At 37.8% G+C, this 25,336-nt stretch overlaps 1 protein-coding gene across 1 annotated transcript in view; it reads left to right on the top strand.

Annotated features, from left to right (window-relative positions):
* The window catches only part of PDE5A (phosphodiesterase 5A), a 129,934-nt gene that overhangs the window by 68,476 nt on the left and 36,122 nt on the right, over positions 1–25,336 (top strand). Inside the window, 2 exon segments of the mRNA NM_001003188.1 lie at positions 7,228–7,403; positions 9,520–9,579. Of these exon segments, the coding sequence (NP_001003188.1) occupies positions 7,228–7,403; positions 9,520–9,579 (236 nt within the window).

Raw genomic sequence — 25,336 nt, forward strand, 5'->3', positions numbered from 1 at the left:
GGAGTTGCCAGTGCTATTGCCTGGGCCAGATGTTTCGTGCTATACACGAATATTTTGGTGTTAGATATTAGGCTTACGAAGTTAGTTACTGTGACTCTACCCTCAGAGAGATAGCTCTGTCTGCAGCCATGGCAATTTGGTTTCTAAACCTACAAGGCGAGGAGTTGGATCCTGACACTGGTGAACTGCCTGGTAAAGCCTCCCAGAAGTCAGCCTGGTGACTCCCGGCTGGGCTGTTTGCTGACCTGCACTCTTCACAGTTCTCAAAGAGAAAAGTAAACACTGATGAATACATAGTGAGCACATTTTCTTCTCAAGATGATCAGTTTGCCAACATAAGCAACAAGGAGACTGGCAAGGGTGCCTTCCGATATGATCCCAAGTAAACGCTACACTATAAAATTTTATTTCCTAGGAAATGCAAGGTGCAAACTACATTAGAAATATACATTAGAAATATATTTTAATGCTTTTTGATTTAAGGATAAAGACTTATTACAAAGCTGCCTCTGACCTTTGAAAATGTGAAATGAAATTCCAGAAGTGATGCATTATTCACTAATAAGTTTTCGTAAGGAGGACTGAGTGGCATCTTGCCACATCAGGTCACAGCTTTGCTTTTCCTCTCCAGCATCTCTTTGGAATAATAATTGGGAAAGGTGAGTAGCTGGAGGAAGTTATCTATCAGGCTTTGTCATCACTTGATGCAAATGTGAGCTGGTTCAGTGCAGTGCAAACAACCCCAAGTGGGAAGGGGACTTGGTGTCCATTTGGCTCTGCTCTTCCTTTATTCGGTTAAAACCTCATGAGCACATTACTCACCTTTGCAGAGTTGAACTAAATAACCTTTGAGACCTGCTCAAAATTCATATTCTATGATCCTGTCATGTTTCCTTCAAGGAGCAAAAAAATTTAAAAATACCAATTGAAGTAATCAGACTTGGCATATGTTTTGTGTCACCCTACTTGATGACAGAGCCAGAAAAGTAAGCAAATGTTATTTTCAGAGAGGAAACATTCCCCATTAATAAAAAGGGAAAAAATGGGGGTTTTGGTGTGGGCTCACGTTGATTCCAACTACAATAAGAAATATCTCCAGGGCTCCCTGCTTTTTAAAAGTGTGACAAAACAGAAAATTTGAATTCCTGCCTGTGTTTTGTGCCCACAGATGCAGCATGGAAAAGTCATGGCTGTAGATAATTTTTCTTACATATCACAGGCCAGATTCCTCTATTATGTAATTCTAATAGAGAATCCCCATAGAGTTACATGCAGAAAGGCAGACAGGCCCATGTGTTTTTTGTGATCTTCCTCTCTCCTCATATTTTTCCATTACTGACATTTAGATGAAATTATAGACATTAGACCAGTATGGGGCCTGTTGTACTCCCCGGGGTATTGTTTCCTATCAGATGTTTTCTTAGTGAGCTGGCTAATACAGAGTGTTTCCAGAGTTTTGCTTCCAATGCTATTAAGGAAATATTTTTCTCATTCAACATTCATTTATTTTAACCAATTATTTCCCCTACTTATTAGGTTAAATATGCCTTTTCCCGAATCATATTTACCAGAAATTCTTATTCTGATTTTCCATGCCAATTTCAGGACAGATTTTTGAAGAAATTAATCCCATTCCCATCCAAAAAAATATATGTTGAGAACATCTCCACTTTACATAACTGGCATTTTCATCTCTGTTAACGAAGAGTATAACAAAAATCACAGTGTTATATCACACATCACTTGACAGTGAAGTATGAGAAGTCCGTATGTGGACTCTTGAATAACATGGGGGCTGTGGGCGCTGACACCCCCCATGCATCCTGAAGTCGATATATGACTTTTAAATTTCCCCAAACCTAACTACTAATATAGTCTACTGTTGACTGGAAGGAAGCCTTTTCAGTAACAATTGATTAATCCATATTTTCTATGTTATATATATTATATAATGTTTTCTTACAATAAAGTATGCTATAGAAAAGAAAATGTTATTAAGAAAATTAGAAGGAAAAGAAAATATATTTACAGTACTATACTGTATTTATCAAAAAATCCACAGATAAGTGGACCCTCGCAGTTCTAATCCATGTTGTTACGGGTCATTCTTACTGAATGTATGTTTTAAACTGCTTAGTATCCTAATCCTCTACTCCTCTCTGTGTAACAATTTGATTCTTATATGTTTAAATTTGACACAATTTCACTTTATTTTTCATATTAAATGTTGCAAAAAAAAGTTGCCATTTGGCAATGTCACTAATTGCTCATTTGTTTATAAAAATATTTGCTAGGAAAAAAATATTTGCTAGGATTTTCCTAATGCAAGTATAATTAAACTGTGCAGTGTCATCCATGGTATGTATTGTTTATAATGCTTAAAGTATCTGGGTTTTTTTCCCAGAGAATTGTAAATTATGCTTAGTTATAATAAGCTCCAGGCAGTAAGACTGTAGGTGCAGTATTAATTGCAAGAAAATGAGAAAAAAATAAAACTAAGGAAGTAAGGTGAAAATCATAAAAGTGAAAATATATAGAATAAAAAATATAAGAATTATAGTTTCAAGAATTGATTGAAAAAATAGTAAGAAAAACTTCACAATAGCATTAGAAAACAGAAGCTTACCTTGACTGGACTAAAAACAATTAGGGAATTTCTGGAAGATATGAGGTATATACCAATAAGAACATATTTTTATATAAAATGAGCAAAATTTGAATAGAGATGAGAATATTAGAGAAAGTTGAATCTAAGGTAAAAACATCATATAAAGGGATGCATTGCATTGATTAAAGTTAAAATCCACCAAGAAAGTGTAATTGTTACAAATGCTTCTAATAAACTAACATCATTGATATACACAAGCCAAAGCTATTAAAAATATAGGGAGAGGGCGCCTGTGTGGCTCAGTCGGTTAAGCATCTGCCTTTGGCTCAGGTCGTGATCCCAGGGTCCTGAGATCAAGTCCCACGTTGTGCTCCCCACTCAGCAGGGAATCTGCTTCTCTGCCTCCCCCTCCCCCCTCTCATGCTCTCTATCTCTCTCTCTGTCAAATAAATAATTAAAAAAAAAAATGTGTACCAGAAAAGATGGAAAGACGGATGGAATACAGTACTTTAAATGCAGACCCAAGGGCAGCCCCGGTGGCGCAGCGGTTTAGCGCTGCCTGCAGCCTGGGGTGTGATCCTGGAGCCCCGGGATCAAGTCCCACATCGGGCTTCCTGCCTGGAGCCTGCTTCTCCCTCTGCCTATGTCTCTGCCTCTCTCTCTCTCTCCTCTCTCTCTCCCTCTCTCTCTTATTTCTTTCTCTGTGTGTGTGTCTCTATGAATAAATAAACAAAATCTTAAAAAAAATAAAATAAAATAAAAAATAAATGCAGACCCAAGTCTGATACATATGTATTAGTGTTATGTATATAATAGTTGTTTCTAAGATGCCATTGGTTGAAAGACTTCATTTTCTATACTTCCAAGAAAGAAAAAAAATGATTTCAATTAAACTATGACAAGCATTGATTGGGATGCAAACTGATTTAAAAAAATATTAAAATGTGGAAAAACAACCTAGTAGTTGAAGTACTAAGAGTGACTTTATTATTTAAGGTGGCAATTCAAATCATTGGAGAAGGGATGACTATTCAAGTATTTTAAGAATCTAAGCAGTAATTCGTGGGGAAAATGAAGTTGAATTAAAAAATTAAATGTGATATCGTGAATCTATAAAAGTACTAGGAGAACTATAGGTTCATATATAATCAGAGAAGCTGTTAAAAGCAAGGCACTATACAGCAGAAAACCTCAGATTAAGATAACTGATAAATGACAAGAGAAAAAAAAATTCCAAGACTGGTGATAAGGACAGGTCTTACATATTGGCAACACAGGATGCTAATTTTGGAGTCCACACTGTATGATAGAGGGTACATGAGTCTACACATAGAATCTAAGCACTGTCCCTTCTCTGCCAAAAAGCCAGAAGAAAAACAATGGTTGCTAACATCGGATCCCTGGAATTACAGAAAAGAAAACATAATTGTGTGATTTTTAGAAGAAACCATCTAGTCCCTTCAGCATAATTGGTAGAGATGGCCTTTGGTGACAGCTTAGCTCTCAGAGTTGCCATGAGGACCATGTGAAACAACATCTGGACAAGTACTTTGTGTACTCTAATAATATTAAGTAACACTACTATTTTACTAACTGCCCTACCTCTTGGTTTTCTCCTAATGTTTTTGAATATTTTATTTTATGATTTCTATATTAATTGATTTTTGCTGAGCGGTTTTGTCTTACTTTTGGGTCTGCATTAGGTATTCTGTTTTCACATATAAGTGATTCTGATTTTATATAGATTCCTGGTAAGATGTGACATCTCAAGTGACCAGTTTTAAATTTCATTATTATACTCTTTATCCACTCTACCAGTCATTAATGAAGTTCTCAAAATCCTATCTATAAATGTGTCCAGGCTTTATATTGTCTCCCATAAAGAGACTCTATTTGTTTGAATAAACCTTCTTCCTTATAGCCTTAAAAACAAAAACAAAAACCTGGGTATTTTTGTTTGATAGAATTAAATTTTCTGAAAGATATAAAGAAATCAGCGAGGTGATCGTGAATGCTACATAAATATGACTGCCCATTCTGCTTTCAAAGGAGAATCAAATTATACGCCCAAATATATAATTTGTCTTCACCCCTTTTCTTGCACAGAGCCTAGCTCTGTCTACACATCTGTATCCGGAGTGGTGGATGGTAACGCAAACACACTTCAGCTGTTCTGCTATGAGCGTGGTTGTTAAGCCAACTCCTGATACTTGTACATTTAACATTCATTTCTATATCTTTGAATTCCAGAGGTATTAACCAGTATTTCTTAATGCGCATTCAGTGACTTTTGCGTAAGGCAAGATTTGACCTGACGTGCAGGAGAGTTACTAAGCTAGGTCAGAAGCCCAGGAGCCTGCCTGTCAGCCACGTCTCAACTCCTTCCTTTTGTCTTTGCCTTTACATACATACAGTAATTCTTAGGAAGTGTTAAAAAGAAAAATCTTGTTTATAAAACATGGCCATCAAGTAGGAGATGACTTCAATCAAAATTGAAAGGCAATTACATTGTGATGTGAAGATAAGGCATGAAACAAAGGACTCTCAAGAAAATGTGATTTGGGAGATAGCCAGATCCCAGATAAGCAGTTCCATATTTATAATTTGGGGACTCACATGGGTCAGAGGACAGAACCCTCACCTTGTACCATATGGGGGATGTATTCTTCTGAGAGTATGCCAATTGCTGTTTCATTATGGTTTCTCTTGCAGTGTCCAAATTCATTATGTTTCGTTAAAAGTATTTCTTGATAATGGAATAGGTGTTAGAGAAGTAACCCCTCCGGTACTAATACAGACAGATAAGGATGTATTTCCTGTCTATAGTAGCAAAACTCCCACAAACAAATGAGAGCAAAAATGAGAGTACAATTAATTTGTAGCTTTCAAAATAAATTGCATATCGATGGCGATAAAGGGACTTAATGTGCCACCGTGGATCACTGTGGACTCTGAAATCCTTTTGTACTCTGGGAAAAATAAGAGATAACAGACTATAATCTTCATGGGAAAGTAGTTGGGGTCAGAGCTGCAGTCCTGCATTCTTTCTTTAACTCAGTAAACATTTTTTGAGTTCCTGCTATATGCCAGGCATTTTGCTAGCTGAGAAAGTGGAACTGAAAAAATCCCTAGGCCCAAGATACGTACAGCCTAGGAAGAGAGCCAGAAGGAAAATCCACCGTGATACACCAAGGGATAATTTTTTTTCCTCTCCAAATTTTTATTTAAATTCTAGTTAGTTCACATATAGTGTAACATTGGTTTCAGGAGTGGAATTCAGTGAAGTAAGCCAGTCGGAGAAAGACTGGTACTGAGTGGTAACATTGAGGACAAAGAAAAGAGAAGTGCCTGCCTCACCTGGGAAGTAGGCTGCCTCCAGGAGCTAATGTGAAGGAGATTTAGGTGTCAACTGGATGATAGGAAAGAGAGCAGTGTGGTGAGCAGTGGAGGCTGGTGGGAAAGCACAGCCAAGGATGTGAGCAAGCAAGATGCAGTCAGGGGACTGCCAGGAGTGATCGGAAGGAGGTCAAAGGGCACAAGCAGCAGAGTGCAGTAAATAGTGGCCTTTGCGACTAGGCTGAGCTAGAGTTCAAATTTTAGATCTAAGCATACCAGCTAGTGGCCTTGAGCAAATGACTTAATCCGAGACTCAGATTTTTGGTTTGTAAAATAGGGATGGTCACGCCTACCTCGTACCGTAAGTCGTAAGGCCCAGAGATTGTGTGTTATACCGAAGGTTTTAGCACAACACCTGCCCCACAGTGGGCGCACATGATGGAACTGTTATTATTTATTTACAGAAGAAATAAGGATTTAATGACACTTGTTAAACCCAGAGGTAGGAGGTCACCAAACTCAGAGAGGCCTTGAGGCTCAGAATCCCACAGAACTAGTTCAGTCAAGATTTATCATAATGTTGACATAATTTTTTCCTTTATATTGACCATATGTTTGACCTTCTAAGAGAAGCTAGGATTTCAGAGGTTATGATTTTCTTTAAAGATTACTTCTGCCTTTATTTCTAAGTAAATAGTCATTTTTATTTGCATTTATTTGCAGTATCAAAAGTTGTCTGCAAATATGATTCTCCTGGGTGCAGAGGTGCTTATTTGAAATTTGAGACTGTCTATATGAATTTGCCTGTTTTGTACCTTCTGTTTTGTATGTAATTGTGTTTTTTTAACTTCTGGTTTCTCAGTAAGGAAAGGCAGTCTGTGTGACCCAAAATTCTGACGTGCAACAAAATTGTTTTCTTGGCAAGTGGACAAAAATCCAATTAGTCTCCAAAGGACAAATTGTCTTTGGGGACTCAACTGATCTAAAATTCGTGACTGAGTCTAGAAGAAAATAGTACTCTAGGATTTTTTTGAACACAGGCAACATACATTTAGGACTGTGTGAAACAAATTCTCATGTAAATTAATTCAGTTTACTTTTCTATCTTATATTTGTGAGGATCAGTTTGCTTCTTTGGAGATTGCAAGCATTCCTAAGAGGAAAGTATAGGAAAATCTTGGCGGCGGCGGTGTGTGTGGGGGGGAGAGAGGGGGTGGTGGTGTTAAAGTCAATAAAAACTATAATAATTAATAATATTTGCTCAATTTCTTGGATTGTTATAGGGGTTTGCCAACTTGTTAATAAGATGGAGGAGAATACTGGCAAGGTTAAGCCTTTCAACCGAAATGATGAACAGTTTCTGGAGGCTTTTGTCATCTTTTGCGGCTTGGGGATCCAGAACACACAGATGTATGAAGCAGTGGAGAGAGCCATGGCCAAGCAGATGGTCACACTGGAGGTGGGCTGGCTCATGCAGGACGCTCTCGATCTCTGCGGCCACACACTCAGCTTCTGCCCTTTCCCCTGTAACAGCTTGTGGGGTCTGTGTGTGATCTCACTGTCTCCTCCCAAGAATTGGCCTGAAACCTTAGTTCCTCTTTTAACCAGCTAAGGAAACGGAGACCCAGCATATTGTAGAAACATATCAAAGGTCGTATGACCAAACCAAAACTCAGGGCTGGTTGTCCCTTCACTCCTTAGACTTTAAGAGTCCATTCACACAGACATCTGCTGTCACTGAAGCCAGTGTCTTTCCCACTGTCTGAGCCTCCCCATCTCCTCATGAGGAGTCGTAGTCACACATCTTAAAAGACAAAAACAGAAACCCCAAGCACTTGGAGAATCAGAATTGAGGAAAGGGGGACTCTTTCAGATCACAGATTTATGGATCCCACTTCTGAGAATCCTCATTCCTGAATCATGGGTAGAGGCTGGGAATCTATGTTATTCTAGAGCTCCTCCAAGCGATTCTGAATGTGCAGGCAGCTAGTGAGCCATTGGTTTGGCACACTGACCTCAGGCAGGCTCCCTTCCAAGTGGGACTACCCTACCCCAAGGTGGGGAGCAGCCCTTCCCAGATGATTTTCACAAACTGCCTGAAAACTTTCACTTGGTATAATAGAAATTTCTTACATCAGAGACCAGGTTAGGAAAATAGACTTCAAAAGGGCAAATGCCTCTACTTATTCATACACTGGTATGAAATATATTTGAATGTTTGCCTATTCTTATTTAGTTGATTGAGATCAGTGGGAATCAGTGTTTGGAATATGCTAACTTTTCCTCCAATCCTCTAAAAAATACCTAACCTAAATAGCATGAAAGCTATGCATTATAAGTAAAAATTTACCAATAACCAAGATGGTAGACTTTACTTTCTAAAAGGAATATATAACACTAATAGTTTTGCCATAGTATCATATAAGAGACTTTGGATTATAAGTCAGTGGAAATCTTTTTAAAATGCACACATGTGGGACACCTGGGTGGCTCAGTGGTTGAGCATCTGCCTTTGGCTCAGGGTGTGATCACAGAATCCAGAATTGAGTCCCACATCAGGCTGCCGTCATGGGGCCTGCTTCTCCCTCTGCCTGTGTCTCTGCCTCTCTCTCTCTCTCTCTCTGTGTCTCTCATGAATAAATAAAATCTTAAAAAAAGAAATACATGCATATGTGTATGTACATGTACATATGTACACACAAACATGCGTGTGTATATATGCACACATATACCTCAAATTACATTCATATAATACATATACATACATGTAGTTTCACACATGTGTATACATGTATACACATGTGTATAGTTTTTAAATAAAAATTTTTAGTTTCCATGGTTTTGCTGAATGAATCTCTAAGCCAGCTATCAATTAGAAATTATCTTTCTGTAAAAACTTTTTTTTTCTTTAAAGATTTTATTTATTCATGAGAAACACAGAGAGAGAGGTAGAGACATAGGAAGAGGGAGAAGCAGGCTCCATGCAGGGAGCCTGATGTGGGCCTTGATCCTGGAACTCTAGGATCATGCCCTGAGCCGAAGTCAGATGCTTAACCGCTGAGCCACCCAGGCGTCCCTGTAAAAACTTTTTCTTATGGAAAATTGCAAGCATATACAGAGGAAGAGAGAACAGCTTACTGAGAGTCCATGTACTCATTAGCCATCTTTAATAATTACTGACTCATTATTTTTTAAAAAACCAATACGAAAAAAGGGAAAAAAGCAGCACAAAGTAATTTTTCTGCCATGTTTGAGCCAGTAGCATGGCTGATAAATAATGTGCTCTTTATATATATCAACAGTGTCAGAATTAAAGTGACAAAACGTTCTCTGAACCTAAGGAGTATAATCTTTTGTCTTCTGAAACAAAGACAAAAGATTAAATCGAAATCTGGGATTTTTCTCTCTGGTGAAGAAAGCAGGAAACAAGATCTGACATACAGAGGTGTGTAGTTCTGTCTCCAGGAAGTTTTAGCAGAAGCTCAAGCTTGCACCCGTCAAAGTCTACAGTCAAAGTCTACACATTCGGTAGCCCTCTCTTGGATAACCTGTTTCCTTTGTTTCTTACCCTGTAGGTTCTATCCTACCATGCTTCAGCAGCAGAGGAGGAAACAAAAGAGCTCCAATCCTTGGCGGTAATTCACCTCTTTCTTTGTAAAAGTGACTAACTGGAGGCATCTTATTAGTACATGAACATGGTTCTCTTAGGATAACTGCTTCTAATAGCAATGGTCTCATTGAATTAAATGTAAATATTTAGATGGACATTCATAAAAAATGTAACCAATTCTACTTGTAGTGCTACAAAGTCACTGATGATACAAAGCAATGGATAACACACTGACTTTATAATACATAAGATTTGATTTTTTTTCTAGTAATGTTACATCATTCTTAGGCCAAAACTAAACTTGCTTTTCAGTTCCTGGGGAAATGTGGACAGGTGACCGCAAGGTGTAGTGGCTTAGTTAGGGTAATGACAACAAAGATGTAGCTTATTGCCAACAACCTGCTCTGTATTATCAAGAATGGAGAGTGATTTCAGTGTCTGACCATATGCCTTATAGAATGTTATTTGAAATTAGGTTCAGGATCCCTGGGTGGCTCAGTGGTTTAGAGCCTGCCTTCAGCCCAGGGCGTGATCCTGGAGACCCAGGATCAAGTCCCACATCAGGCTCCCTGCATAGAGCCTGCTTCTCCCTCTGCCTCTCTTTATGTATCTCATAAATAAATAAAATCTTAAAAAAAAAATGAAATTGGGTTCAAGTAAGGTCAGTCCCTGAATTCTCATTACATTTTTATTTAGTTTGTTATGAGAATAAAAGCACACTGATATATCAGTAGAATGTTAAGTGTGCTAGGTCTTGATTCAGATTAATGAAAATTTGAGGCACTTGCACACTGACTTCAAAGGCTGGCCTTCTGGGTTGACATTATATACTTAGGACCGCATGGAGGAGGTCTATGTGAGATGTGAGGAGAGTCTGTAAAGAATGAGAAGGGTGGGGCATCTGGGTGACTCAGTGGTTGAGGGTCCACCTTTGGCTCAGGGTGTGATCCTGGTGTCTGGGATCGCATCAGGCTCCCCTTCCTGCAGGGAACATACTTCTCCCTCTGCCTGTGGCTCTGCCTCTGTGTGTGTGTGTCTCTCGTGGATAAATAAATAATCTTTAAAAAAAAAAAAAGGAATGAGAAGGGTGCGAATAGGTCACTGAGACTTTTCCCTGTCGTCATCATCATCCTAGCTGGCCAAATGCCAGCCCTCTGTGGCCTTACCTGCATTTTCTCATGTAAACTGGCATGCGCCTTGTGAGGGTCAGGAAGGTTGAGAGAAGGCTACTGGACTCTGTGATCATGTGACCGTCCAGAAAGCAGCTTTCGGTATAAAACTGCCAGAGGTAAGAGTGAATGGTGACAAAATGGAGGAAGTGAACCATAGACTAGCTTTAAAAGATAAGTTTTGTGTAAAAGAGGAAGTGGAGAAGGAGTTATGAGGGGTGTTGGCTGAACCCCCTGAAGTTTTTTTGCTTTGGTTTGCTTTGTCGTCGTGTGTACAGGTTGCTCACAAGCTAGAGAACCAAAGGCGAAGATGCGGGGTCGAGCCAGTGCAAGGCAAAGAAGAAATCTTTCCAGACCTTGGAGCATCCTAGGCATTGAGCCAGACAGGAGGGAAGGGATGCAATAATGATAGTAATCCGAATAGCTACATGTATTGAGCACTTACCATGTACCTGGCATCTTTGAAGTTCTTTGCTTGTGTCAACTAAGTGTATCTAGACAATAGCAAAGAGGCCAGGACCAGTTAGCATTTAGAATTTGAGGAATTTGAGGTTGAGGAGATCTCAGGATCTCCTGGGTGGTAAGTGATGGTGCTGGGACCAGATCCAGGCAGCCCACAGCCAGAGCCCATGCTCCATTGCACAGCACTGGAGAGGTAATGAGCTGGAAAAGAAGAAAGGATGAGAACATTCTCGATTAAATAGTGCGTAGGAAGTACAGCCGCTTGCCAAGGACAGTTTAAGGAACTTGAGGTGATTTGTCCTAAAAGGTTAAGCTTCTTCTTTGGGGGTTGGGCTCATTCCAAATGGCTGTATTTATTTTGTTGATGATGGTATTCAAAGGAATGAGCAGTTTTTCAATTATTTACAAAGGTTTATAGGTTTTAAATATCTTTCACATCAGGCTTAATTGGCCTGTTGGTCTCATCCTCCCAGAATGATGAAGTTTCGAACTAAATGCATGCTGTGAGTTGGAAATTATCACATGGAAAGATACATCTTGAAATGCTTGCAGGCACTGCAGGATTATTAAATTAGTTCTAAAATGAGGGCAAGGTTACACCCTGCCATGTGTTGTTTTAAGTAAATAAAAACTGGCAAATAGAGCAATTTCTAAAGATAATGCTAAAAAAAATAATCGCTTAGGTTATTGAATTTTGCTTTTCACTTTGAAAATAGTCTTTCAGAAAATTATTTTCTTAATTTTTTAAAATTTTAACAAGAAGAAAACACTTTGGAGTAACTGAAAATTGCTATATTGCAGTATTGTTCAAAACCATCTGTTGTTTCATTTGGAAAATAGATTTCTGGCAGCTGCATTGAGAAATTTAGGGTTATAAGCTTGTAGGTCAAGTACTTTATTTAAATTGGTTGAAATTCAGCAACTGAATTCAATGCTGGTTTTCTAGCAACCTAATAAAAATTCCTTTACAGCTCCAACTACACAGGTGTCTGCATTATCCAGCAACTACCAAAGTTGCTGCCTTTGTCATGTATTTGATGATTTATCTCAATTTAAAACCTAAAATAAATCAAAAAGCTATCTAATGTGTTCCTAACTTTTATTTTTACAAATTAGTTCTTAAATAATATACTTCAGTACGCTAAGTATTTATGCCTGTGTCCAGAAAAGTTCTCTAATAATAACAGAAGTATAACAAAGTTGATAGGAAACTCAGAATCTTCTTCTTCTTTTTTTTTTTTCTTGTTTTACTGAAGTTTTTAATGTAATTTCCCTTGACTTAAAATTGGGCATAGCAGAAATAGGGCCTTAAACTAAGCATTCTACTGTATACTGTTTAATGATCTTTAGTAACAAGTTGTTCACATAAAAATAAATGGACCCCAGCTACCTGGTTATGGCTATTAGAATAATAAATCATCAGTGTTTTTATTTTTAAAGATTTTATTTATTTATTCCTGAGAGACACACAGAGGTCGAGACATAGGCAGAGTGAAAAGCAGGCTCCCTGCAGGGAGGCCTATGCGGGACTTGATCCCAGGATCCTGGGATCACGACAGGAGCCAAAGGCAGATGCTCAACCACTGAGCCCCAAATTTATCAGTTAAGATATCAGAAAGTAATCAATGTTTATTTCCAGGAACTAAATATTTGATTGATGGATTGCCTTTTCTGCTTTCCTCTCTTGTTAGAAGAGCAGTATATAAACATATATTAGAGTTTAGTTTTTTCAAATAAGCTGCTCTGTTTTGTCATAGAATCAGTGCTTATTCAGTTCATACCTAGAGCTTCTGCTTTATGGCAATTTCCATAATCATACGTAATGTATCTAAAAGCAAACTGAGACCTTTTTGTGATCCTGAAAGGTCTTGTGCATCAAAATAGTGAGAAGGGAAGAAGCTGACCTCTTAGGCAGGATTTCCTTAGGACAGAATTGACTTTATCTTTTCAGAGCCAGAAACTTCACATGAACTCCTTTGAATCAGGCATGTGCATTCCTGCTGCAGGTGACAGCCGTAAAGGGGAGAGCCAGTTCCCTGATCCAAATCTCTGATGCCTAAGGGAGTGTTAGAGTATAGATCCAATTCCTTGTATCAAGATGATCATCACATTCCCTCACTTTTTAGGAAAATCTGTGTATGGATCATCAAATTATAAATGGAAAAATTTGAGCTGATAATAACAAAGATCTCAATAACAAGTGTCACTGAACTGTAGTAACCTATGGCATCCAATAAGGCACCCTCATCCTCAAACAGGTGCTGGAATTACCCTGAAACCGTCTGGGTCCTTTGGACTTCCTGTACACCATCAGTTGATACATTTACTTTTACAGATGTCTATAACATTAATTGGGCTATATCTTTTCCACATTGGCAAGACTTAATAGGTTCTATTTGATTCTTCCTGCTTTCCCTTGGCAAGCTAATCTCATCTTTTCTGCTATGATTTTACTAATGGATTACTTCCAACAGTAATCTTAGCTCCAAAGTATAGTGGCACCATTCTGGAACTTCTTATATACTAACTAGATGTTAAACAGATTGGCGTTTATTATTCCTAACTGTAGTCATAAATTTACTTCTAAGCATATATACATTTTATCAGAATCTTGACATTATCACGTGCCATCTTTACATGGTTTTGAAAACTTATGCCCATTATTTTTTACATTCTGTGTCTCTTCACTATTGAGATTTAAAAGATTACATTTATATAATGGTAGAAAGGAGGAAAAATAAAACATGTTGATTTAGTTATTAAAGAAAATATGCTAATCCAGTTCTGCTGTCCCTTATTCCCTTTTTTATTCCCTGTAAGATTTGGTTCTTTGAATGTTCACCTCCCTTTGTATAAGTAGATTTCTTTCTCATATGCATTTGAGTTCACTTCCCTCTTAGAGAAAGATAAATTCTAATAAGCTTTGTAAATGATGTGGATTTTTTTTTTCAAGAGCATATTTTCCGTGCATGTTAAAAGTGGGGAAGAGAGACATTAGCCTTCTGTAAAGTATAATGTGATGGCTGTCAAATGGCTTTATTCAAAGACCTGGAGTCAAACTGCATTGTGTAAAATGGTACCCCAGTGGTGGGGGGTGGGGGGGTGTAGGCATCCAGGACTGATAGGGAGAGCTTAAAACACCTGAGGATCTCTCCTTTTAGATACCAATAAACTCATCAGATACTTTAGGTTAATTTTAATCTCTGAAAATAATTTCCTTGAAGAATGGATCATTGAGAAAAATCTCTTTTCCTCCTATCGTTTATATTGAATAAACATCAGGAGTAATGGAACAAAATGTCTTTGTAAAACACTGAAGCTAATTAGGAAGAATTTGACATTTAATGAAAGACCAAGTTCAGTATCTCATCTTTTCAGAATTATTTTAATAAATAACTTTCTGAATAAGCCTTTTCTTAACAGTTGGCTGTTAGGAGTTGTTTTTGTAATTTTTTATTTTAGCTCTTGAGATTTGATACTTCAGACTTAGGGCAGGTAGAATGTCTTTGATAACAGTGTGACCTTTTTTGTATAATGATTATACAGTTGAGCAAATTGTGTAGCCATGTAGCCACATGTCTTTATTTTCTTCTGAGGTTACCAAAAACTTTGCCACAGGCTAAATATAAACCTTTTTCATGAGGTGTCTACTAAAAATAAGAAACTCAATAATTTTTAAATGGTTCTTTTATTTACCTTGCCCAAGTGTATTATTTGCCATGGACACATGCTTTTTGGCCTTCAAGGAGACTATACACTTTATAAATAGTTTATTTCCTATAAAGTTTTATTTTTCTGTTAAGTAAACAAAGAGGCACCCTCTATATTTGTGTAGAAGCCTTCATAATAAGAAATAGTTGAATAAAGAAAAGGCTGTCATTTGTCTTATGTAAGGCACTGATAAAGCTTAGGATAGATTCTCTTTGCCGTTAGAAAAATATGTGACTGTATTAGCTGAGCTTCTCCAGAGAAACAAAACCAGTAGGTGAGAGATTTATTCTGAGGAATTAGTTCACACAATTAATGGGAGATGAGAAATCTAGCAGTCTGTTGTTTGCAAGGTTGCAGACCCAGGAAAACCGTCATATAATTCAGTTTGAGTTAAAGGCCTGAGGACAGAGGAGCTGATGGTTGAAATCCAAGTCTAAAGGCCTGAGAAGATGAGATGAAATATCCCAACTCCATAGGAAGCAAAGAGGGGGCATATTCCTCCTTCCTCCATCTTTTGATCTCTTCAGACCCTGAATGGATGGATGATACCCATCCACATTGGGGAGGGCAGTCTACTGAGTCCACTGATTCAGTGCTAATCTCATCCAGAAATACTTGCACAGACATACTCAGAAATAATATTTAATTTGAGCACCTCTGTCCAGTCAAAGTGAGACTTAAAATTAACTATCACAAGTGACTAAGATAAGTAAAGGTTTACCTACATTCTCTGTGTTTGGATCATGTGCGAACTACTAACATACTTGTGTCATTGCGCTTTAAAAACTATGTATTTCAATTATTTATGTGCCTATCCTCTCCATCAGGCAGTTCTCAAGTCATCGTTGTCATCATCATCATCATCATAGCTACCATTTAGTGATTGCTTAACAAGAACCTGGTTTACATAGCTTGTTAAGTGATTGAGTGAATGAATCAGTAGATTCGGGAAAAATCTAGACTTTTAGAGAGCCTGTACTCTAGCATGAAATCACACAACTCAAGCTCCTTCAATATTCAATAAGATTTTGCTTTCTTTCTTCCTTATGATTATGATTATGAAGCTAGAAATAATTAGTTGATGAAATATATAAAGCGGCATGGGTCTAGAGAGAAACTAGTTTCAACTTCTGGCTCTGTGATCTCAGGCAGATCTGTGACTTCCTTGGTATCTCAGTTTCTTTATCTATAAAAAGAGGATAATAAAAGAATTTACCTTGCAGAGTTGTAGTGACTGGAGTTCCTGGTACATATGTCCCCAGTAAGTGTTAGTTATTGTTAGTAGTCGTAGCAGTAGAAGGAAAATCAGTTCTCAAAATCTAATAGTAGCAGCAACAAGATCTTGATGTGGCTTGTTATGTTCTATGTCTTTTTGCCTGAGCTATTCTATTAATGTAGACTTCAAGAAAGTATACATTCTTTTTTTTTAAATTAGTCTAAGTGGGACAGGTAAGTGGAAAATCTGGAAGAAAAAAGAACGATGTGAAATAAGAACAAATGTAAATCTTTGTTTATAAGGCATAATCAGCTCTCTACTTGAGGGGAGTAATCTAGAATTGACCGTTTTAAGTAACTTTTTGCCAGAGTTGCTAAAAAGTGGATTTTGGTCTGCTTTCCCATCCTGAGTTTCTACTGTATCTTGGAGGTGAATGAATCAAACTTCAATGAAACTTAAGACAAACTGAAGCTGATTCTTAAAAAAAGTATAGTAATAAAATATTTATTGTGATGATGAAAGGAATTCAACTATATTTAAAAGTTTTTAAGCAAATAAAATTAATAATTAAACTATAGGGTAAGAAAGTATATATCTGTTGTTTCTGACATAGCATGGTTCATTATTAATGTTAACATTTGTGTTATAACTCTTGGCCAAACTAAATTAAATTTAATATTACGAAGAATTGTTTAGGTGCTTGATGATCAGAAAAAGATTTTCATTTACACATTTATATTTACCTCCTACTCTATGTAGGTATTATATTAGGTGCTCCACATGACAATAAATAATAAATCTCTACCTTCTTAGAACTTGAATAGTGAAGGACTATATACAATAATTATGCAATATTATATGATTATAATAACCAGGAACAAAAAGCTGTAACTTTAAAGTATAGAGCATTGTAAAATTATATAATATAGAGACACTCTAGAATGATGGTCTGGATGTGTGTAATTTTTCCCATAAGAGATATGGCAAGTCTGGGATTTCATCCTACATTGTAATTCAGCAACCTGCAGGATAAGATTGCATCTAGGTTTTGGCTACTTTAATGCTGCAAGAAATAGAATGTGTGAATTTGCAATCAAGATCCAGAGCTCACTGCTACCCATGGACATGCCAAAACTACAGCTATATATAAAACAACTATCTCTGAGAACAACTTGAAGACCAGAAGAACTAAGATTTTACACAACTAAGAATATAGAGAAAAAGTCACATCAAGACAACCAGGGGAGGCAGAGATGCAGCCTACTCAGGACCCGCACCCCCCCGCCCCCCAGCATGGCAACAAACAAACAGGAGGATATCACAGTTGCAAAGGCCCTCTCTGAGGAACAAGGAGTCCAATCTCCACATTAGGCTCTCTGACCTAGGAAACCTTCACTGGGAAGATGAGCTCCCATAACATTTGGCTTTGAAAACCAGTGAGGCTTAGGTCCAGGAGAGTCAGAGGACAGTAGGAAACCAAGATTCCACTCTTAGTTAAAGGGCATGTGCAGTATCACTTGCTCTGAGTTCCAGAGTGGAGGCAACAGTTAGAAAAGTGCCTGTGTTACATGTGAATGAGATTCATTGACTAATTTAATTGACTAAATTTAAGGCATGGAAGTAATTTGGGGATCTGCTGAAACCTTCTCCAGCAATAGAAGTACTGGTGGATGCCATTTTTTTTCACTCCCCTTTACCTAGCTGTCCTCAGTAGCTACCCTACCTAGCAGATGCCATTTCTGACACTCTTATCTACCATGCTAGCACTGCTTGCCCTGGCCTGGCATTTCCCTTTAGACATGCCTTACCCAGTCCACCCATCCTGGCCTGTGCTCCTCTCAAGTGGCTCCACCCCACCATATCTCATGGGTGGCCTCGGTGACAATGGCACTGTCGCAAGTAACCTTACCCTACCACAACCAATGAGTGGTCCTCCATCATACAACACCCAGACGGTATGGATGACCAGGGGTGTTTGCACTATAGGGCCCCACAGGACACCTATATAAAGCCACTTCTTCAAGACAAGGAGACATAACTGATCTACCTAATACATAGAAAGAAGCAAACAGGCAAAATGAAGAGACAGAAGAATGTGTTCCAAATGAAAGAACAAGATAAAACTGCAGAAAAGAAATAAATGGAGATAAACCATCTAGAAGAGTTCAAAGAAATGGTCATAAAGATGCTTATTGATCTTGGGAAACAAATGGATGAATACAATGAGACCATCAACAAAGATAGAAAAATACAAAAGAGAGCCAATCAACTGAAGAATACAACAACAAATTAAAAATACACTAGAGGAAATCAACAGCAGATTAAATGATGCAGAAGAATAGATCAGCCTCTGAGACAGAGAGGTAGAAACCACCCAATGAGAACAAAAAGAAAAGAGAATTTTTAAAATGAGGACAATTTAAGGGACAACATCAAGTGTACTAACACTCACATAGGGGTCCCAGAAGGAGAAGAGAGGGAGAAAGGGACAGAAAACCTGTTTGAAGAAATAATGCCTAAAAACTTTTCTGACCTGGTGAAGGACGAAAACAGGTGCACATGGAACATTCTCCAGGATAGGGCACATGTTAGGCCAAAAATATGTCTCAATAAATATAAGTAGCAAATATATCAAGCAACTTTTCCCACCACAACAGTATTTAACTAGAAATTAATTATAGGAAGAAAAGTGGAGAAAACACAAACACATGGATGCTAAACAATATGTTATTAAACAACCAGTGGGTCAATGAAGAAGTCAAAGAGGAAATAAAAATCCTAGAGATAAATGAAAATGGAAATACAACATTACAAAATCTGTAGGATATAACAAAAGCAAGTATATGAAGATAGTTTAAGACATATAGGCCTACCTCAGGAAACAAGAAAAATTTAAGAAAAATCATCTAATTTTATGCCTAAAGGAACTAGAAAAAAAAAAAAAAGCAAAAGTTGATAGAAAGAAGGAAATAATCAAGATCCAAGTGGAAACAATGAAATAGAGACAAAAAATCCAGTAGAAAACATCAATAAAACAAAGAACTGATTATTTGAAAAGACAAACAAAAGAGATAAACCTGTAGCCATACTCCTCATGAAAAAAAACAAAGCAAAACACCCAAGGACCCAAATAAGTAAAATTAGAAATGAAAGAGAAGTTTCAACAGATGCTACAGAAATACAAAGGATCTTGGGGTACCTGAGTTGAGTCATTTAAGGGTCTGATTGTTGATTTTGGTTCAGTTCATCTCAGAGTCATGAGCTCAAGCCCTAAGTCGGGCTCCACAATCAGCAAGGAGCCTGCTTAAGATTTTCTCTCTCCAGAATGCCTGGGTGGCTCAGCAGTTGGGTGGCTACCTTCGGCTCAGGTCGTGATCCCAGGATCCAGGATCAAGTCCCACATTGGGCTCCCTGCAGGGAGCCTGCTTCTCTCTCTTTCATAAATAAATAAATCTTAAAAAAAAAAAAAAGATTCTCCCTCTTCCTCTCCCCTGCCCCCACATTTGTGCTCTCTCTCTCCAGAAAAAAAAAAAAAAAAAGCAGAGAGAAATACAAAGGATCTTAAGAGGCTATTATGAACAATTATATGCCAAACAATGTGATAACCTAGAAAAATAGGTAAAATCTTAGAAACAACAATAAAGAAATAGAAAACAAAGAACAAAGAAATAGAAAATCTGAACAGAATAATTCCTAGTGATGAAATTTAATCAGTAATAATAACTCCCAATAAACAAAAATCAGGACCAGATGGCTTCACAAGTGAATTCTCTAAATACTTAAAAGAAGAGTTAATACCTATCTTTCTCAAATTATTACAAAAAACAATAATAATAAGGACAAAGAAATGCTTCTAAACTCATTCTGTGAGGCCACCATTACTGTGATACCAAAACCAGGCAAAGATACCACAAAAAAAAGCCAGTATTCCTGATGGATATAGATACAGAAATACTCAACTAATATTAGCAACCCAAATTCAACAATACATTTAAAGGATCACCATGATCAAAAGGGATTATTCCAGGGTTGCCAGGATGGTTAAATATCTGCAAATCAATGTGATACACCACGTTAAGAAAATGGTAAAAATCTTGGAATCATCTCAATAGATGCAAAACAAGTACTTAACAAAATTTACCATTCACTTATGATAAAAACTCTCAACAAAGTGAGTATTAGAAGAAACATACCTCAGCATAATAAAGGCTGTATATAACAATCCCATAGCAAACATACTCAATATGAAAAAGCAGAAAAGTTTTTCTCTAAAATTAGGTAGAGACAAGGATGTCCCCTCATGCCACTTATATTAAACATAGGATTGTAAGTCCTAGAGACACAAAAATAAATAAAAGGCATCCAAATTGGAAAGGAAAAAGTAAAACTCACTATTTTCAGATGACATGATTTACTATATAGAGAGAAGTCTAAAAACTCCCATCAAAAAACTGTTGGGAAAAAAAAAAACTGTTGGAACTAATAAATGAATTCAGTAAGTCATAGGACACAAAATTATTCTGGCGTTTCTGTACATTAATAACAAACAACTAGAAAGAGAAATTAAAACAAATCCCACTTACAATTAGATCAAAAAGAATAAATGCCTAAGAATAAATTTAACCAAAGATATAAAAGGCTTGTTCTCTGAAAACCATAAAATGTTGATGAAAGAAAGTGAAGACCAAATAAATGGAAAAATCTACTTGTGCTTATGGGTCAGAAGAATTAATATTGTTAAAATGTCCATAATGCCCAAAGCAGTTTGCACTGAATTCAGTGTAATCCCTACCAAAATACCAACAGCATTTTTCACAGACCTCAAACAACTAATTCTAAAATTTGCATGGGACTGCACAAGACACCAAATAACCAAAGCAATCTTGAGAAGGAAGAACAAAGCTGGAAGAATCATGCTCCCTGTTTTCAAACTATACTGTAAAGCTAAGTAATCAAAACACTATGGTACTGGCACAAAATAGACATGCAGACCAATGCAGCCGCATAAAGAGCCCATAATAAACCTGTGCTTATATGGTCAATCTTCAACAAAAGAGGTCAGAATATACAGTGGTGAAAAGACAGCCTCTTCAATAAATGGTTTGAGAAAACTGGACGATATATGGAAAAGAATGAAACTGGAACACTTTCAAATGCTGTATACAAAAATAAACTCAAAATGAATTAAAGACTTAAATGTAATAGTGGAAATCATAAAATTCTTAGATGAAAACGTAGGCAGTAAACTCTTTGGCATCATTCTCAGTGATATATTTTTGAATCTGTGTCCTCAAGCAAGAGCAATAAAAGCAAAAATAAACAAATGAGACTACATCAAACAAGAACGGTTTTACATAGTAAAGGAAACCAAAACAAAAAGGCAACCTACTGATTGAAAGAAGATATTTGCAGATGACTTCTCTCTAGCTGTAAAAGTCCTACCTGGCATCTTCTTGCAATAGGACGTGCTTCATCTATATAGAAAATCTGTAGTTTGGTGTAGCCACCTTCATGAATTACCTTAGATTTCCTGGATAACCTGCTGTAGCTTCTACATCAGCACTTGCTGCTTCACCTTGGACTTTTATGTCATAGAAATGGCTTCTTTTCTTAAACCTCATGACCAACCTCTACTAGCTTCAGACTTTTCTTCTGAACCGCCTCATCTCTCTTAGCCTTCACAGAATTAAAGAGAGTTAGAGTCTTGGTCTGGATTAGGTTTTATCTTAAGGGAATACTACAGCTGATCTGATCTATCCAGACCACTGAAACTTTCTCCACATCAGCAAGAAAGCTGTTTCACTTTCTTATCATTGGTGTGTTCACTGGAGTAGCACTTTTAACTTGCTTCAAGGATTTCTCCTTTACATTCACAACTTGGCTAACTAGAGCTTGAGGTGTGGCTTTTGGCCTATTTTGGCTTTTGACATGCCTTCCTCACCAAGCTCAATCATTTCTGCCTTTTGACTTAAAGGGAGAGACATGCAACTCTCCCTTCATTTGAACACTTAGAGGCCACTGCAGAGTTATTGACTGGCTTAGTTTTGGTATTGTTGTGTCTCAGGGAATTGGGAAGCCCGAGGAGAGGAAGAGAGATGGTGGAACAGCTCATCGGTGGAACTTCAGAACATACACTGATTTACTGATTAAGTTTACCATCCTATATGGGCACGGTTGTGGTACCCCAAGAAATATATTTTGAAGGCTCCCCAGCAGAAGGTTGAGATGGATGCTAAGGGAGTTTTGCCATAGTATCTACCAAGGGGATACACAGTGAGTGTTTCCCTGGTGCAGCTGGGAAGGATGAGAGAAAAACTAGCTCTATGAAAACTTGGGGGGATGCATTCAAGGCAGAGGAAAAACACTTAAAGAGGCCTGGAAGTGAGAAAGAGTATTAACCTAAAAAAAAAAAAAAAAAAATGATAAGAGTGACTTGTCAAACAAATGACTTCTTCCCATACCCTCCCCCCAACAAAAATACAAATGGCAATTTCAGGAAACTCCAATTTTCATTTAGAGCATTACTGCAGTAAGTAGAGATACCACCACATACCTAGTCTCATCCTCCTCTACACTCACACAGAGGCTGTGGGTCCTCTGTTTAGCCAGGAGTTGTGGGATATCCCTTTTCATGTGTGAGGAAGCCTGACAGTGACATGAACATGGAATCAAGCATGAAAAACACAGCATAATCATAACAGCTATGGTGTACCCATCCATTTACCTTAAAAGATGAGAGGTCAGAGACAGACTGAGCCCCATACAGGAAAGACACTGGTAGGATTCACATGCCACCTTCAGGGTGGTATTTCGTTCCAAAGTGAGAAAGCAATAAGTTCTGGAGTCCTGTGGCTAGAGAAATAAATACACCATAAATTCTGAATATTAAATCTTAGAGACACTCTCACCCAACCCCCTCATTTTACAGGTAAGAAAGGAGGTTGAACATCTTGTTGAGGGTGATAAAGTCAGGGACACATTGGGACTAGAACCCTTAATAGCAAAAATGTCCCCTTTGTAAAAAAATATATATATATTTTATGTATTTGAGAGAGAGCGACAAGGAGGCACAGAGGGGGAACAAGAGGGACAAGAACAAGCTGACTCTGCACTGAGTGCACATGGGGCTCAATCTCATGACCGTGGGATCATTACCTGAGCCAAAATCAAGAGTTGTGCACTAAATAAATGACTGAGCCACGCAGGTGTCACACAAACATAACTTTTTACCATGTGCTTCACTTTGCTTTAAAATTCCTCTTTTTATGACCATTATCTAATGCCAAAATGTAAATATAAATGTAGTAGTTACTCTCGCTAATTGTGATCAATTTAATATTTAGCTCTTTGTCAGTTGATATTCAGAACAACTGGATTTGAGTTAAGAACACTAAGAAATTAAAATATTTTTAAAACTGTAAATACTGTGGGGCTGCAGGGGGACTCAATACTGCTTCCTTTAACCCAGTCCAGTCCTACTCCCGAGTATATGTTTAGTTCCACCCTTAGTGAATTTCACTTCCGAAACCGATTGTGGTTTTAAAATTTTTTTGCTGAAATGGTGAAAAGGGACCAAAGCATTAGAAAAAGGGTCATAAAAGGGTGACTTAAATGAAGAATTTCCTCTGAAGTGTAATGAGAGGTAAACTAGTTTCTTGATGAGTTTGGCAGATCCAATTCCAGAACTCAGAAGAAAAATGAGACTACTACGGATTTGTTTGCCAGATTGAATCTTTAACTCACTGAGCTTCCTGTACTTTTTTGCATCCCATATTTGGTTAATTTGACACAAATTAAACTCCCAACTCTAGAAGAGCTTATCTATATTTGAATTAAGCAATAAAATACCTAAACACTGTTGCCTGAGGAGTCACAGGCATTTACACTCTCATATGGAGAAACCAGCATTATTCTGTGGGATTAGATGGTATCGTAAACTGAGTTAGATTATTAACCATTAGACATATACACATCTATAGCACCTCGTAGCTTCACAAAATCTTTAGAAACAGGCTATTTCTGTTAGTCTTCAGTGCCGCCGTGCAATAAGTCAAATTATCACCTGAAGAAAAAAAAGTCACTTTGTAAATTCTAACAAAACAGTCACTAAAAGAAGCCGCTGTGAAAATCCAGAGTTGTATATATATATATATGTATATATATATAGCCTATCCCAGAAATGCCACAACCTTTATTCTCTGCGATTAGTAAACTGTAGAATATTTTGTTTTATGAAATGGTAAGAATTACAGGTCGTGTTTTATTCAAAAGCACCTTTATCCCAAGCCCTTTCAAGACCAACAGAAAGTTGAACTGCCTCGTGATGGTCAGGGAGGCAATTTACAAGGGCCGTGAACGACCTCTGATTTGCTCATGGCTCGTTAGCAGTCAATTCCGAGAATTCTGAACCGCTATATCACTGACCACAAGGTTCCTAAGGAAAACGTTTGCACATCCCCCCTGGGTCAGCTCAGAAAGGTTGAGTCTTGGTGTGGTGTGACTGAACAAGCAAAAGACAACACTGTTTTCTCTCCGTAGAGAGGTTGGGAGTTAGAGTGTCAAGGAGAGAGGCACAAGCTGTGTTGGCCTTCTTCATCCTACATCCTTTATGGAAGGAAAGAAAGAAAACTTCTGTAAGAATAATGATGCCCTGAGGGGGGAAAAATCTGTTCTCCAGTGGAGTGCAGTATGTTTAAGGGAAGCAGCTGCAATCTGCTCCGAGTTACCAGGGTGGGCTGGTAGTTCCCACCTCCACACTTCCCAGTTGCACAGCAGTTGACTGCTGCAATCTCTGATGTTGGGGCCTGGTGTCAACAATGAAGCCCTTGATCTAAACATTTTAAATCCTCTCTTCCCCTGCTTCAGCCCATGCAGTAGCCTGTGGAACTTACTTAACAAAATGCATATTTTCTCGTGAATTGGGGGTTTGGGAAAAGATTTGAAGTGTGGCCTATGAAGAGGTGACATTAATTTAAAGCTTAAACGTGTCTGAGAGAGGCGAGTACAATGTGATGGTCAAGATAGGAGAATGGGCAAGCGCCCCAAGATGGGTAGGAGAAAGCTGTGGACTGATCCTTAAGATGTTGTTACTTTGGCCCTTTTACTTCGGAAAAGATGGAGGTAAAGCAGAGTAGTGATATCCTAGAAACTCCTAGGAAAACTAAGGGGTTTGGAGTGAGTCTGGGAAAAGACCTTAAAAGAAGGAACCAGGTTCAGATTTCCTA

The sequence above is a fragment of the Canis lupus genome, chromosome 32, assembly GCF_011100685.1.
Source record: "Canis lupus familiaris isolate Mischka breed German Shepherd chromosome 32, alternate assembly UU_Cfam_GSD_1.0, whole genome shotgun sequence".
Lineage (NCBI taxonomy): Eukaryota > Metazoa > Chordata > Mammalia > Carnivora > Canidae > Canis > Canis lupus.